The sequence below is a fragment of the Erigeron canadensis genome, chromosome 7 (assembly GCF_010389155.1).
Source record: "Erigeron canadensis isolate Cc75 chromosome 7, C_canadensis_v1, whole genome shotgun sequence".
Lineage (NCBI taxonomy): Eukaryota > Viridiplantae > Streptophyta > Magnoliopsida > Asterales > Asteraceae > Erigeron > Erigeron canadensis.
This window is the reverse complement of record NC_057767.1, coordinates 11001284-11017135: the sequence shown is the minus strand read 5'-3', so window position 1 is coordinate 11017135 and position 15852 is coordinate 11001284. Positions and strand designations below refer to the sequence as shown.

The 15852-nt window shown below is 31.5% G+C and overlaps 1 protein-coding gene across 1 annotated transcript; it reads right to left on the bottom strand.

Moving 5' to 3' along the window:
• Window positions 1-267: 267 nt before the first annotated feature.
• LOC122608551 (probable acyl-activating enzyme 17, peroxisomal) lies at window positions 268-5335 on the bottom strand. Its single transcript, XM_043781650.1, has 14 exons — window positions 5073-5335; window positions 4415-4544; window positions 4039-4307; window positions 3728-3932; window positions 3580-3620; window positions 3354-3479; window positions 3088-3161; window positions 2737-2957; window positions 2227-2321; window positions 1598-1814; window positions 1014-1139; window positions 850-948; window positions 512-724; window positions 268-434 (listed from the first exon to the last, which is right to left on the bottom strand). The coding sequence occupies exons 1-14, from the start codon at window positions 5333-5335 to the stop codon at window positions 297-299; spliced, it is 2217 nt and encodes a 738-aa protein (XP_043637585.1). The 3' UTR covers window positions 268-296.
• Between the last annotated feature and the right edge of the window lie 10517 nt (window positions 5336-15852).

The window sequence follows — 15852 nt, the reverse complement described above, 5'->3', positions numbered from 1 at the left end:
TCTGGTTAGCCTAATTTGAGTATGAATCGATTCATGTTCCACTAAAACCCGGACTTGCTTCTTATGAGTAGCCCTGAATCCCTGATATAGTCTGATAATGTAAATTTTTATCAAACAATTTTTCTGAATATTCTAACGCTTATTGGCAAAATATAAATATAAAAAATTTGTTTCTATTGTTCATTGTGTCCGATAGTTTAATCAGCATTATTATCAAACAAACATGTTTACAGTGGGAATCAAATTCATTCAAGTATTCAACTCAATACAAAATAGATCAATTTTAGTATTTTGAATCAAGCTTCAACAGATAGTTCGGCAGACTGCTCCTTGCCATTTTGACCAATTTGAGTCAACTGTTGTCTCAAAACCCTCCTCATTACTTTGTTACTTGCTGTCCTAGGAAGTGATGGAAAGGGCACCACATCAGAAACCTGAAAAATCAAATAATTAGAACTGTCATTCATAAGATGTCAATATGCTCAGTATTTCTAAACTGACAATATCATACCTTAAACAAAGGGTTGAGATTCTTTCTCAAAGCTGAATTCATTGACTCTTTCAACTTATTTAGGTCGGGTTTTGTAACATTGGTATCTTTAAAAACAACTACAATAACCAACGTTTGTGGCCCGCCTCCAGCCGGTATAACACCTATGGCAGCTGTCTCAAGGATTATGTCATTGACTGAGTTGCATACACGTTCAATCTCGACTGAACTTACCTGCACAACAACCCATATTCATTCTTAAAATAGGTCTCATAAGTAGCAAAATGGGCCAAGTTGGATAAATCTTTCAATCAACTTTCAATCCAAAAAGTCATCACTTTTAGAAGAAAATGCCATACCTTAATGCCTCCAAGATTCATGGTATCATCCATACGACCATGGGCACGATAGTATCCGTTAGATGTGCGCTCAAATACATCACCATGCCTTCTTAGTACCTATCATGAAAGGATTCAGTGAGTTCAAACCCCACGTAATGGTTCAAGAAAAACGTTCTGTTTACCTTCCCGTTCAAAGAAGGCATTCCTTTGAAGTAGACCTCATAGTGGTTACCATTTAGTAGTGTGCTTGATGCTCCAAACATGAGGGGATTAAGAGCCAATTCACCAAACCCGGGTACCTTTGGTGGCTATAACAAAGACAAATATATCAAACAAATTAATAGCCAATTGCAACTAATTTATGAAAAGGACTAAGACAAGTCAAACAAAACCATATTCCTTAGCTTTGCAATAAATAGCAGCAAGTCAATCGTTGAATGTACATATACTTTTTTGCCCAGGCTAGGTAAATGTGTGAGCGTTCAGGTTGGGTAACGGGTCAAATGGTTAGCTCTTACATAGCTAGGTTCCAAAATGAGGAGAGTTGGCCCAAAAACTTCTAGTCTGAATTTTATTTTTACTTTCTTTTGTAAATAATCAATGTGTCAAAAATATAATAATCATCTAATTTATTACTTTTGGACAGGTTTCCTAGGAAATTTTAAGGTTTACTAGTTGATCCGCAAAGATAAACATATTCCAAACCAAACCCATTTTCTTTGGGTTGGGGGAGATTGTTGGTAATGAACGGAATAACTTTACTTACTAAAGGGACTCCGTTTTTGTCAAGTATAAACAGATTACATCCCAAATTTGGTGTGCTGAAAGCAGATAAACACTGAGGCTGCAGTAGTGATCCGATAGTAAAACCACCACCAATCTCTGTGCCCCCACAATACTCAATGACCGGTTTGTAATGAGCTCTTCCCATCAGCCAAAGGCATTCATCCACATTAGATGTCTCACCAGTTGATCCAAAAGACCTACCAAATTATATATTATGTCACGAATTCGGCTTAGAGAATAAATAGTACGAAAAGTTACAGTATGGGGAAAAAGGCAGGCCAGGAGGTGAACATGAGATCCTTTGGTATAGTTCAAGTCGGATTTTTTGTAAAAAAAATACACTTTTTGTACGGGTATGAATTATGTCAAATGTGACTAGAGAAGGTACATTATCCATAACTATCCAGATTTATTAATACAATCATTTTGGAGAGCTTAGGCATCAAAAGTTTTGCATCATGAACATAAAATATAAGCTTTTGTTCAGTAAAACATAAATTGTAACCCGAGTACCCATTCATCAGTCAATGGATTAAATTTTCCATCTCTAATTACTAGAGTTAGGAAAAACCAATAGACCATGACATCAAATATAGAAGAAATACTCACCGGATGGTGGACCAGTCAAAGCCAGCTGTAATATTCTTTGTTCTCCATGCTCTTACAATACTTGGGATCACTCCTAAAGTTGTTACTTTTGCATCCTGAAAGTTCAAGCAGCTACAGTATTAACATACAAAAGAAATATACACAAACTCAGCATGAATTGGTTGCAGTAAGACGTGTTAAGAAGGCGTGTTCAATGTAGAGGTGGCAAAATGGGTGGTGTGGGTAATCTGTCACGATGACTTCCGGGTGGGTTTGGTAATGGTTGCCTGGTTGGGTTGGGATTGGCTGGAAATACTTATGAACCATATGTGTTATAAGTATATAGTGTACCAAGTGATATATGCATTAGAAATACGCTTAAGACGTTTTACAACCTATTTGCCCGTTTTCTTTTACCAAAAATTTTCATTTTCTGTTTGATTCGTTAGAAAAAAAATGTTACGAAGATCGACCCACTGAAAGGTAAATGGATCAAAATAGCCACCACTGGTGATAAGTTACAAAATTAACCTGAACAAACTTGGCAAAGCCAGAAGCCAGGGGAGATCCGTTATATAGAGCAATTGAGCCTCCATTTAGCAACACAACATATATTAGCCAAGGACCCATCATCCATCCAAGATTTGTCGGCCATGCAATAACATCGCCTTTATGAACATCCATGTGGCACCAACCATCTGCACCTGCCTTAAAAGGTGTTGCAAGGGTCCATGGAATTGCTTTTGGTTCCCCTGTAATAACATCCGTATATTACTACTTGTTCTATATGATTTCCTTTCTTGATGACACGTATAACTTGGGCTATGGAACACAAAAATTATCGCAATTGAGAGACATTTTATATATCAACTTTTATTCTACCTGTAGTTCCTGAAGAAAAAAGGATATTTGTAAAAGCTTCAATGGGTCGTTCGACGGCTACAAACTCAATGTCTCTGCATAGTTTGAATTGTGAATTCAGAAACAGAATTCAGCCAGCTTCAAGATTACAGATATAAAAGATTCATGTATCATCTATCATTTAAGTTCAGATTAGACTCATTTTAGAGATTGTCATTAATGCATCATGAATTGATAGAATATGTTAAGAGATTTGGGGGGAAAATACAAATAAGAGGAAAACATACTGGTAACTTTTAGCTCTTTCAAGAAAATCAATCCAAGAAATATCACCGTCACGTAATTCCATACTAAAAGTAGAGCCTTTTGTAGGAATGACAATTGCCTGAGGCGATTCGGCATCAACAACTCGGCTGCAGAATTCTCCATACAACCCCAGATATAAGAATCATTCCTTTCTTGTGAAATTTATAAAGATAAGAAGCTCAAAAGGGGGTGAATAAACGGTCTCACCTATATAGTGGAAGGCTTTTCTCACCACGAATGATCAAATCCTGAGGTAAAAAAAATATTGATGAGAAATATTGATATTGTACTAGCATATGCAAAGGCGTGGATAGTCCATAGTCAATTAACTAAACACAAGTATATAAAGACTAACCTGAGTAAAAATGGCTTTGGCTTTAGATAGTTTAAGTCGTTTTGAAATTTCACTTGGCGCAAAACTATCTGCAATAGATACTACTACATGCCCAGCTAAAACAATTGCTAGATATATTACCACGGAGTAGACATCCATAGGCATATCAATTGCAATTGCAGATTCTTTTTCCAATCCGAGTGTTTCAAGAGCATATGCAACAAGCCTAAAAAAACAAAAAAAAAAATCACAAACATGTTATCTATTTCTATTGCTATCTACTGTTTACATCACAACTGATGGATCATAAATTAAATTGAAATTTAGCATACCAAACCTCCGAACGCAACTTCTCATATGTCATTTTGTTAACTGGCATTTTATCATTTCCTTCATCACGCCATATTACTGCTATATCATTCAGATTTTTCTTGCTGTTCAAATTTAAACAATTTCTAGCTGGATTTACGTACGCTCCAGGAAGCCATTGACCTCCTGGATGCAATAATTGACTCTCTTCAGACCGGTTGTCAACTAAAATGCATTTTGGAGGCGCAGAAAATGATATATCCATTTCATCAAGTATCGTTTTCCAGAACACCTGGCCATAAATTATGCTTAAGTACACGTATGCACGTTTTCCCCTTTACTAACTATTATCATATAATGCATAATCCAATGGATTAGAGCTTAAAACACAAGGTGTACCTCAAGATTGGCGGCTGAAAACTCATGAAAATCCGAGTAGCTTGAAATGGGATCTTTATAACCCGGACCCAAAAACTCCTTTCCCCGTCTTTCTAATAAACTACCGACATTTGTCAACTTTGCATCCTCCCTGACAATACGAGTATGGAGAAAAAATCACTGTCAATTGTGAAACAAGTTATATACATAAGCTAGAAAAACCAGAAGTGAGTTTAGTTACAGAAAACTTTTTCTAGTTCTCCGTTCGTATTTATCAAGAAAAAGTTTAGAAAATACCAAGATTTTCCCATTTATAAAGCGGAAAACATGTAAAATGCTATAAAAATAAGTTTTCCAACATGTACTAATTGTAAATTGACAGCATGGTTTCTTGTTTTCACGGAAATTGTATTGAAAAAATCAAACTTGAACATGTTTTTTGTAATTTAGTAAAACCATGAAGGGTGGTTGTGTAGGTATCAAATGGGGTACGTATGAGGGATTAAGAGGTTCGTTTCGATTAATCCTTTTTCACTCGAAATAGTTTTCTACAACGACGAAGACTAAAAGCACGTTAGTATCTTAAGCAAACACATTTGAAAAAAGCAGCATGCATTCCTTGTATTGTAGCAATTTCTAACTTAGATAAACACTATACAAACTTATTATAAGAGCTTACATGTCAGGTAACCAAGCAGGTGGATCAACTCCAAAATCTACGTAACACCCGTAGTACATCATCTGATGAAACAAAAAGGGAAGGTCCGGGTTGAGAATTTGGGTCGAAATCTGCTTCCATGTTTGAGGAGTGCCAGGACCATATTCCTTGATTATTTCAACAAGTTTGTTATGAAGTTGAGTTGCAGTTTCTGATGATATGCCACCACCCTGCACGTTTACTATATCTGTTATACATATTTTATCCAATGATTTGTACACCATTTTTTGTATGTAAGTTGATGTTGGAAATTAGATCATAGACAGATTATTATTATTATACATATATATATGAATGGCATTGTATCGGATACGAGTGATATCGTGTAGTGTTTATAGAAGTTTTTTTCGTTTCGTGGTAAACTGGTAGTGTTCTTTTTATTATTATTATTATTTTTTTTTGTCGTTATTGAGTATTATACCATTATAAATTATATCGTCTAGTGCTTAGTTCATGTAGAGCTCTTGGGTATGTTTGACAAAAGTAGCTGGGGCTGAAATTAAAGGCTGAGACTCATGAAGCTAGGCTGGGGCTGTAAAATGAAGCTTCTAATTGTATAAAACTGTTTGGCAAACAAGCTGTAAGATGTAGTTATAAATAATTAAAAAATAAACAAATTTGGCTAAATATCATTCACAAAAAAGCTAAATTTGTGGCAATTTGCAATATTATATAAGTTAAAGAAAAATTAATATAATCTGCTTATATAATTTTATTAGTTGTTATTGACTTTAAAATATCATTGATTTAATTATTTATGAGTAAACTCTAGCCATTAAAAATAAAATTCCAAATTTTTTACTCTAACACTAATATATGGTAGGAGTTACTAGTAGAAAATATATACAAAACAATTAAAATATATATTTACATCAATTTTGTTTTTAGGATTTATGTTAATATGATATATATTTGACTATTGCTAACAAATACTTTGAGATGAATTACGAATTGTCTAGTATATATATGAGAATTTATTTATGAATACATCAAAAGTCACCATAAAATAAAGGAATTCAGCTAGAAACTTGTGAGGCATAGCAATTATATATATATATATTCTAAAAACTAAAGTTGGAATATGAGGAGGAGTTACTGTAGTTAAAAGTACCCATCTTTAGCATAAGGTACAAGCTTTTAAAGTATCCAACATAATTAACGGACTTAACAACGGTTAGGTAACAGACTTAACGACTGTTAGGCGACGGACTTAACGACCCTTATTTTCTTTTTTTACTGTAGCTAAAAGTACTCCCCTTTTAGCATAAGGTACAAGCCTTTAAAGCATCCAACATAATTAACGGACTTAACGACGGTTAGGTAACAGACTTAACGACGGTTAGGTAACAGACTTAACGGTTGTTAGGTGACGAACTTAACGACCCTTATTTTCTCTTTTTTTTTACTACATAACTTTTACTTTTTAAACTTTCCATCAAATTTTTTTTATTTTTTACATTTCCCTATTTACTTTTCGTCACATAGCTCTTGCTTTTTAAACTTTCAACATACAAACTTTGTTTTTAGGTATAAAGTTTATTAACTTTTGTACTTTTTTTCATATAACTTTGTTTTTAAACTTTGCTCTGAAAGTTTTCTTTTATTTTCTTTTAGGATATAACTTTTGATTTCCAAAGTTTATTATCAAAGTTTCATTTTTTTTACTTTGAACCACAACTTTTATTTTCTTAACTTTTGTCACGCAAATTTTGTTTTTCGGCTTAATGTTTTTGTAACTTTTATCACCAGAGTTATGTTTTCTCCTGGGGTGTCGCCCGGGTAGAAATACTAGTTTAACTAGAAACGTGAGCTAACTTTGAGGCTATTAAGGTAATTTTAGTAGTTAGGAGATGGGGTTTTTTTTCTAAAGCTTCTTACATGAGCTTTTATTTCTAAGCTCTTTGGAGCTTTTATTTTGAAAAAAAAAAAACCCAAAGCCCTCACATCCAAACAAGGTTACAATTTACTAAAAGAGTTTTTATTTAAAAGCTCAATCCTCTAGCCCCAAAAAAGCTCCTAAAAAGCCTTTGCCAAACATACACCTTATATCTTTAATCTTCTTTAACCTCTTTCAGCATCTTTATGGTACCCAAAATGTCCTTTTCAGCATCTTTATGGTTCCTAAAATGCCTCTCTACACATTACAACACTATTTAATGTATGCCTAAATATTATATTGGTTTGTTTTTTTGCTTTATTATATTAGTTCATTATTTTAATTATCAATTTATAATTGATTTTTAATTTAATTAACATTGATTTTTCTATATGGTTTTAAACGATCGACAAAATCTCATAATCTATATTTTTGATATTCTCTATAACCAATGTATTCATCTAAAAAATATTTATAAAGTTCCGCCATAACGCGCGGATACTATGCTCTTATATATAGATTAATAAAAATACTTTCCACGATTTTCAGGTGTGCAAATTTAAGGAAAACCGATAAACAACCCTATGTTATAAATATACATTTATGGTTGAGATATCACAATTAGAGTATCATATAGTCAAAAATGAAATATTATTTGAAATGACACCTAACCTTTTTAATCGTGTTTAATTATCTTACATGTTTAGAACAATTAAAAATTGTACCATGCAATACATGATGGGTAGTTTTTCAGCCTTCGACTTATTAAAATAAACAATAACCCAAATAATTAAGTAAGCCAATAATTATTATGAAAAACATATCACACAACGATCCGAAATTGATTCCTTTCCTAAGAGCATGGAGTAGGGATACAGGAGTAGGGATACACAACATAAAATTATGCATAATGTCACCCTAATTATCATCATAACTGTAACATTCAAACTTTTCGTATTTGACTAATTGACTTTTCCGTTATTTAACGTTAGGTTCGTTAAGTTTATGTGTCCTATATGGGATTATGTGATTAATAGTGTAGTTGTTTGTGAAAAGATTATTTTCTTTCAAATTAATATATATTTATCACAAAGAACTAATAATAATAATAATCTATACTATATTATAAAAAGAATAGCCTTTTTTATTTTTAGTAATGTTGAAAATATGTAATATTTTCACTTAACACCCCTTGAAATACTTTCATATACATTATCCTCTTAACATTAATGATTAAATTACACTGTCAGTCCTTTATTATTTATAATATGTCCATTAACCTTTTACATCAATTATATACACAACTCACCGCCGTTCCACCACCAATAGTCGTCCAACCATCACACCGTCGCCGCCACGACCACCGCCGCATAGCGCGGGTACCGTGCTAGTAATAATTATAGTTATGTAGGAAAAATATATATGCAAGCTAATTATTTCATAAAAAAATATACCTTTCGGGTTCTTGCATTATGATTGAATATCCGTTTTCATTTAATAAGACTTTATCTGACACGTGTGGTCTTTATTTATTTTAAAAACTGGAATTTTTTAAATATGAGGGTTACACTTGGTGTGATGAACGAAATTATTTTGACGGTCCATTTTCTATACCCGAGTCAGAGACCAATTTTTTTTACATTCTCAAATATGACTATTATAAGTATGACAAATGACTTTTAAAATTGTCCCCTCACAAAAACGTTTCTCCGTCTCGGGGATCGTCAGACAGGGATGCAGACTAATTAATAATAAGACTATAGTACTCTATTGGTTGCGATATTTTCATGATTTGTATACTAATAGTAACTAAGATATTGATTAATAAGGCCTTAACCGTTGGTCTAAGGCTTCGGTGGTCCAGTGCTTGGTACAATGATACTTTTTATAAGTTGTTTTCTCATGTCGTTGGTATGCAATTATTACTTTTGTGAATTCACTAGTTTTATAAATATAAAGACATGATATTTTTTGTTTTTCATATACATAAATTTTATTAAAAACATATCTATTTCAAAGTATATTAATATTAAAATATAGTAGTAATTTGGGTTGAGTCGTGAATGTGAGTGAAAATTAGAGTGTGGTTGGGTTGTATAGATGGAAGAGCGGTCAGGGGTCTTTCACTAAACATGCTATGCGGGGCCCCGGGGGAGTTTACTCCAAGGTCTCGAGTTCGAGCCTTGGTAGGATCTCCTCGACGGTCTTTTTCAATTAAGAAGGTGGTATGGTGAGAAAGGCTATTTAAGATCCGCTTAGTGCGGGACCCTTTCGTTGTGCGATTAGCACACATCATACGCGTCTGAGGTAAAATTCACTTGTCAAAAGAAAAGGTGGAAGAGTGATGTCGGCCCAAGTATAGATGAGCAAACTATGTTGTATTTGAAAGCCCAAGACATGGCTTCAAAGGGTGACTCACTAAAATAGACATAACTTGAGCTACAAGGCTCCGTTTTGGGCGTATAACCAGTTGAAACGACCACAAGAACGAGGAACATCAAGTTTCGGCCATTTTTATATGACTTTTGGACATTTATATGTTTTTTTGGACTTTGTTTTGGTTATAACTTTCAGCCAACTAATGTTTTTAGGCCCGTTCGAAATTCTCTTATCTATGTATATGTACTAGAACCATGGGAGATGATCAGTTTTATAAATACAAAAAATCATTTTCCCCTTATTCAGAGTGTGTATTTAGTGTGTGAATCACAGATTATCGTTATTCAATCTTAAACAACGATAATTTGAAGAATTGTTTTTGGTATTCTTTGAATCAATAAGTTCAATTAGTTCTCCCAAATTTTCGTCTGTGTCAAAGAGAGAAAAATTATTCTTTAATTGAAGATTGAGCTGAGTTGGGTACTTAGTCTAAGTTGCTTGCATGAGATATGTCGATTTGGAGTCTTAAGTGTGAATCATTGTTTCAACTTTTCTTGCATACCATCACTACTTTGAACATGAATTCGGATTTTGTGTGATGGACCAATAAATATAAAAAACTTAAATACGTGGATGTACTTGAAGTTGTAATGAAACCAATTCATATAAGCTGCATTTTTACTTATAGTTAAGTTTTCATTTTTTATGGTTTAATTTTTAGTTTGTAACTATATTACGAGTATTGTATTATTAAATAAGATCGACAAGCTATAATATTTTTAGTATATAATAAGAATATAAGTTTACTAATTTAGATTTAATTGAAAAATCAAAATTTGGGAGTCAAAAGCGTAAAGTAAAAACAAAAACAAAAACATGAACAATTGCCAAATCACAAAATGGGGCTCTAGATTGAAATTCCTTGTATTTCGTGGGATGAGGTTATATAGACTCTTTGGTTGATTCAAATAGAGCTATGTTAGCCGGGGGGAAATTAGTGGTAGACAAGACTCATCCTTTGTGGAAGAGGGTAGTATGGGCTATTCATCACAACTAGAATATTTGCAAAATTGCAAAGTAATTTATGTTTATCTATGTTGAGCTGGTCTTGATATATATATTGCATTTCATACGGGATTGGGGATGGTTCTATATATTATGAGAATTTGGCTCGATACTTGGAATGGGGGCCTACCTTTTCGCTTAAAGCTTCCATCCATATATGTTCAAGTTGGAAGCATGAAAACCATGTTTATGTAAGGCATCGGGTTAACCTTGTAAATGGTGTTGGAGTTGTATCCGTACGTTGGGAAAGGAGGCCTTCATCACCCGCTGAAGTCAATAAGCTCATGCAACTATCTAATGCCATTTCATCGGTTCCTTTGTCATCAACACAAGATCAGTAAAGTGGTTGCAAGGGGACGATGGGTTTTACTAAGCAAAATCGGTTAGAAGGAAATTCCAGAATATCATGTCCGCACCATTCCAGATTGCAAGTTATTTGAATTGGTTATGTTCCCTTAAAAAAATACTCTACAACAATTAGTGAACAAGAAAGCTCCAAAACCATTACGTAAATGGATCGATTAATTGGATTCGATAGATCAGTTAATTTATAATATATTCGGTTAAATTATAGTTCTCTTGGTGTTAAATTTTGGTATTTGTTACATAAAATAAAATAAGATATAAAAGTCAATTGTTTTGTACCAATCACCTAATTTTGTGACTTTGAAGATCCATCAACAATTTTGGTCAAAAATGTGGACTTTATGATCAATAGTGTTGACTTTTTGACCAAAATGGTTGACTTTTGGACCTAAAGTGTAGACATAAGTCAATAATTAATGATTAAAACGGTAATTTATGAATGATATGAATGAAAACTGTAATTTTTAACAAACCACAAAGACAATTTTATTAATAACTCTTTTAAATAAATAAACAAAAACTTATAACGCAAAAACTACACACAGATTAAAACATTCACAGCCAATAACAATGCTTCCGAAAACATATTAGTTATTCCTATATGCTTTACCCCTTTTCTAAAAATATGAGTTTGTCAAGAGATTGGTCTTTTCTAAAAATATCTTATAAGATAATTTTGTTTTATCAAGATATTAGTGTTGCGAGCATGTGTAAATATTCAGTTAATTAATAAACTTTGCATGATGTTTTGTGTTCAAGTCTTGGGGAGAACATAGGAATTAAGTCCTTTTATGAGGACTTGGCTTGGGTATACTCAGGTTCAAGTCTGAAGGGACAGGGTTTACCCCATTAATCGTTGTGCCTTCGGGTTAATTATAAGTAGGGGTTTTCCCCCATCGGGTATTTAAAATAGACATTTCTATTTCGAGAGATCTCTCTAGCGCAGATCCGGTTAAGACAACGTATGCTAGACCTCTCGCTGTCGAATCGCGACAAAAAGTTTTCAGCGAAATTCACCTTTCAAAAAATTAATAAACCTTTTAAATTCTTTTTAATTTTTTTATCAATTCAATTCAGAGATAATGCTAATCAATATTTAATTAAATAATATATATTTAATTATAAGATTAAGTTATATCATTAGTTTTAAGATTAACTTTAAACCTAGAGGAACTCTTGATGGGGTCTTCATTAATGTTTTGGTGTGAGCACTTCAAAGAATGAAGATATGAGTTCCCAAAAAAAAAAATAGGTATCTTGTAAAATTAAAATTTGTTATTATTAAAGTAAACTCAAGTTTACCTTTAAACAAACGGTAAACCTAGAATGACTGATTTTATTGTTTACATTCACTTGGTGGGTGCAACCGATATTGAAAAGAAATGTGAAACCCAACTCCTTGAATGTATCTATTAAACCTGGGTTTGATGGGTTGGATTTCTTGTTTGAAATCCATTCTTTGAGAACAAAAATTATCTATTCATTTTATTCCAATTCCATTTATATCCAAACCATCAACACATATGCATTTTTTCTATATTAATTACGTTGCGGAGTAAATAACCATGTTACTTATGCTGGGTTTTGACATTCTATAAGATATTACGAAAGTCTTTAAGTTCAAGTTTTGGTGAAGACTTTTCTCTTCATGATGATAAGAGAGTAACCGGGTTAGGGTTCACAGGATATCATCATCCAAGAAAAAAATATAATCTTTGAAGTTAATTTATTTATACATGTATGATGATATCTCTGTTATTTATGTATATCTTTGAATGAAATTTATAACACTCATAAAGATGTTTTGAAAATTACTCATTTGCCTAACTAGGCTAACTTTAATGATAACAGAAATTGTGACTAAACACCCGCACAGTAGCACAATAATTAGATTTACGAATTTACAATTAATAATCTGGACCACAAGTAACAACTAACAACAGCACTTGCTTTTATTTTTTATCTGATTAAGATACAATAAGTACAATAACCCTTAACTTTAATCTTATCTACATTACAATATTATATTATGAACCATACAGTAATGACTAAATAATTTGCATTATTGCATATCCATATAATAGTGACTAGAACGAGTTAAATATTAACATCAGTAGTCTAGGATAAAATGTAATTTGCATTATTATTACAATATATACGTATAATAGCTTACTCAGCCTTTTCAGACAATGTTTAAATAAACAAGAAAAATAAATTTGAAAAAAAAAATGCACATAATTTTCATAAGTTCAACTCCAAAATAATATTTATAATAAGAAAAATAGTAATTAATCAACCAAATTTATATGCCTAAAAATTAACTTAAAATTTTAAAAAATTTGATATGTAAATTCCACTAATTCTATTTCTTAATTTTGACCCCTGATTTTTCAACATGTTTGATTTATCATTATTATTATAATAATTTAAAAAAATCATTTTATAGTTTTGAGTGAAATATACAAACACAGAATCATATTACAAAAAATGAAGATGACATAATCACTTCTCACTTCTGCTTGCTGACTTTTAGACATTATAAATCACACTCTATTATCATAAGAGAACACACACAATAATCAAAAATCATAATAATGTCTCTACAAAAATAATGTCAGGCTCTTGTAGAGATGATTTGTATAGACAATATAATACTTCAAAGAATAATAATAAATTTTTCTACATGCATATGCATACACACATATAAAAAGAAAATGAGTAGGGGAGAGCGCTGGATGCAGAGGTTTATCGACCGATTCCTTTCTAATACACATATTAGCATTAAGGAACAGATCGATGAACCGCTGCATCCAACGACCTCTACCAAACACATACACAATTTAAAAAAAAGTACAACATATGTACATATTTAAAAACCAAACATCAACACACAACACATATAATGATATAGAAGCATCATCAACATCCTATAAAACTAAGCCATAACACATTCAGATCTGTGTATATATATAGATAGATGTATATATACATCTAGTTGGCTCTACATTTGATAATCTCTCTCTGTCTATAATAATTTCTCTCTTATTGTTTATCTTGAATCTATATAGTCATTGTGTATTTTGTGTATATTTATAAAAGTCTGTGAGAGGGGAATGCTAATATTACAAAAACAGGCGTGGCAGTGATAGAGACTCATCTTTATATCACAGTTAGTTACGGACACCTTTTTGGTGTTGTTTTACATTTAGGTCCTTAAATGATTGTGATTGGATTTTGGATGTTTGGGATAGCGACAGAAGGGTATTCTCGTCACTTAACGAACATTTTTCGAAAATGAAATGTGACCCAACAATTTGGGTCTTGAAAAGAGGTTGGGACCATTGTATGTTCAACTAAATGATTCACACGTGTTGAGATTCAAACCATTGTTTGGTTCTTTTGTACGATTTAATAGAAAAAGGTTAGGAAAATATTTGACGGGTTTAAAATAGGTTGAAAAATGGTTTTAATAAAAAATAATTAAATGGTAATAAAATAAAAAAGTTAATTGAAATCAATTAGACATACTTTAGATATATTTTTTAATTTTATCTATCATTAATTAAAAAGTTATCTAACACGTCTAAATAAAACTAAATATAAAAAAAAATTATATATATAAAATCTTTTTTTTTATTAAGATCATCTTCAACTTTGTTACAATAATTTGATCAACCATAGTGTCTTTTCACTTTTCCGTCATTCAGGACCAAACATGCCATTTTATACATATTTTTTATGTCTATCTATCATTATTTAAAGATTTATATATATATATATATATATATGGGATATCAGGCTGTACGTATGTTGGGTACAACCACGTTAAAAATTAGGGGGCATTTTTGATACATATATAAGTTTAAGAATCAAAATGTAAAATCATATGGCATTTTTGTGTGTGTAGTACGTCTTCCCATATATATATATATAGTTGAGTTATTGTGAGAACTAAAAATTTGTTGACAACTAGGAGAATTATTTTTGGCCATTAGATTAACTAGATCAAAGGTTACCAAAATTAATGACATTTATATAATTATTGTAAATATAAATTAGTTTACTAATAAATAACAATTGATAAAAGGGCATATTTGGAATATAGATGAAATCAAATTACTCGTTCAACCGAAACTGACGTCCATGTATATCGTGGACATAATATTTGAAATTTGTCACCTTATTCTTATTATTAATTAATAATAATAGATTTATTTTATAATTGTTTAAATAATCTCTTATTGCAAAAATAATTATTTTACTTGGTAAACATACGAATGATTGCAAGTGTTTAAATAATTTTTTTATTATAAAAATATATTTTTTACTTGGTACCCATGTAAATGATCATGTTCACAAGTGTTTAAATAACTCTTTTTTTTTTATTATAAACGAGATATGTCACCCGGTCGTTGCCCCGGGAGACATTACGTTTGTTGGTGTCTTTCTTTTTAAAAAATTATCTAAATTTATTAAGAAATTGGTATTAGGAGAAATGACGAAATATGATACGGAAACGACGCTTTTATAAGAATGACAAAATGTGTTTCGATCATAATACAAATAATAATAGAAAAAAGATGACGTTGATATATTAATTTCTTTCTACCATTTTCTAACCAAAATATTACTAATTAGAAAATAATTGACATGTGGGGCCTACAAAAAAATAAAAGAAAAAGTTACTATTCTTTGCACAAATCCCAATACTCCCGTGCGTTGCCCCGGGAGACATTACGTATGTGGATACTGTTTTTTAAAAAAATTACTTAAATTTATTAAGATAATTGTATTAAGAGAAATAACGAAATACGTCTTTAAATAAATATATTAATACCGAGACGACGCTTTTAAAAGAATGACAAAATGTGTTACGAACATAATACCAAAAATAATCGAAAAATATGACATTGAAATATTTTTACATATAAATCTAAAGTTTTGAATTAACTTGACATACTCGAATGTCAGCACAATGCCCAAAATTAAATATAAATAAGTAGCCCAAAAGTTTAAATATGGAATAGCAAAGCCCATTACTTAGCTCATCACTAT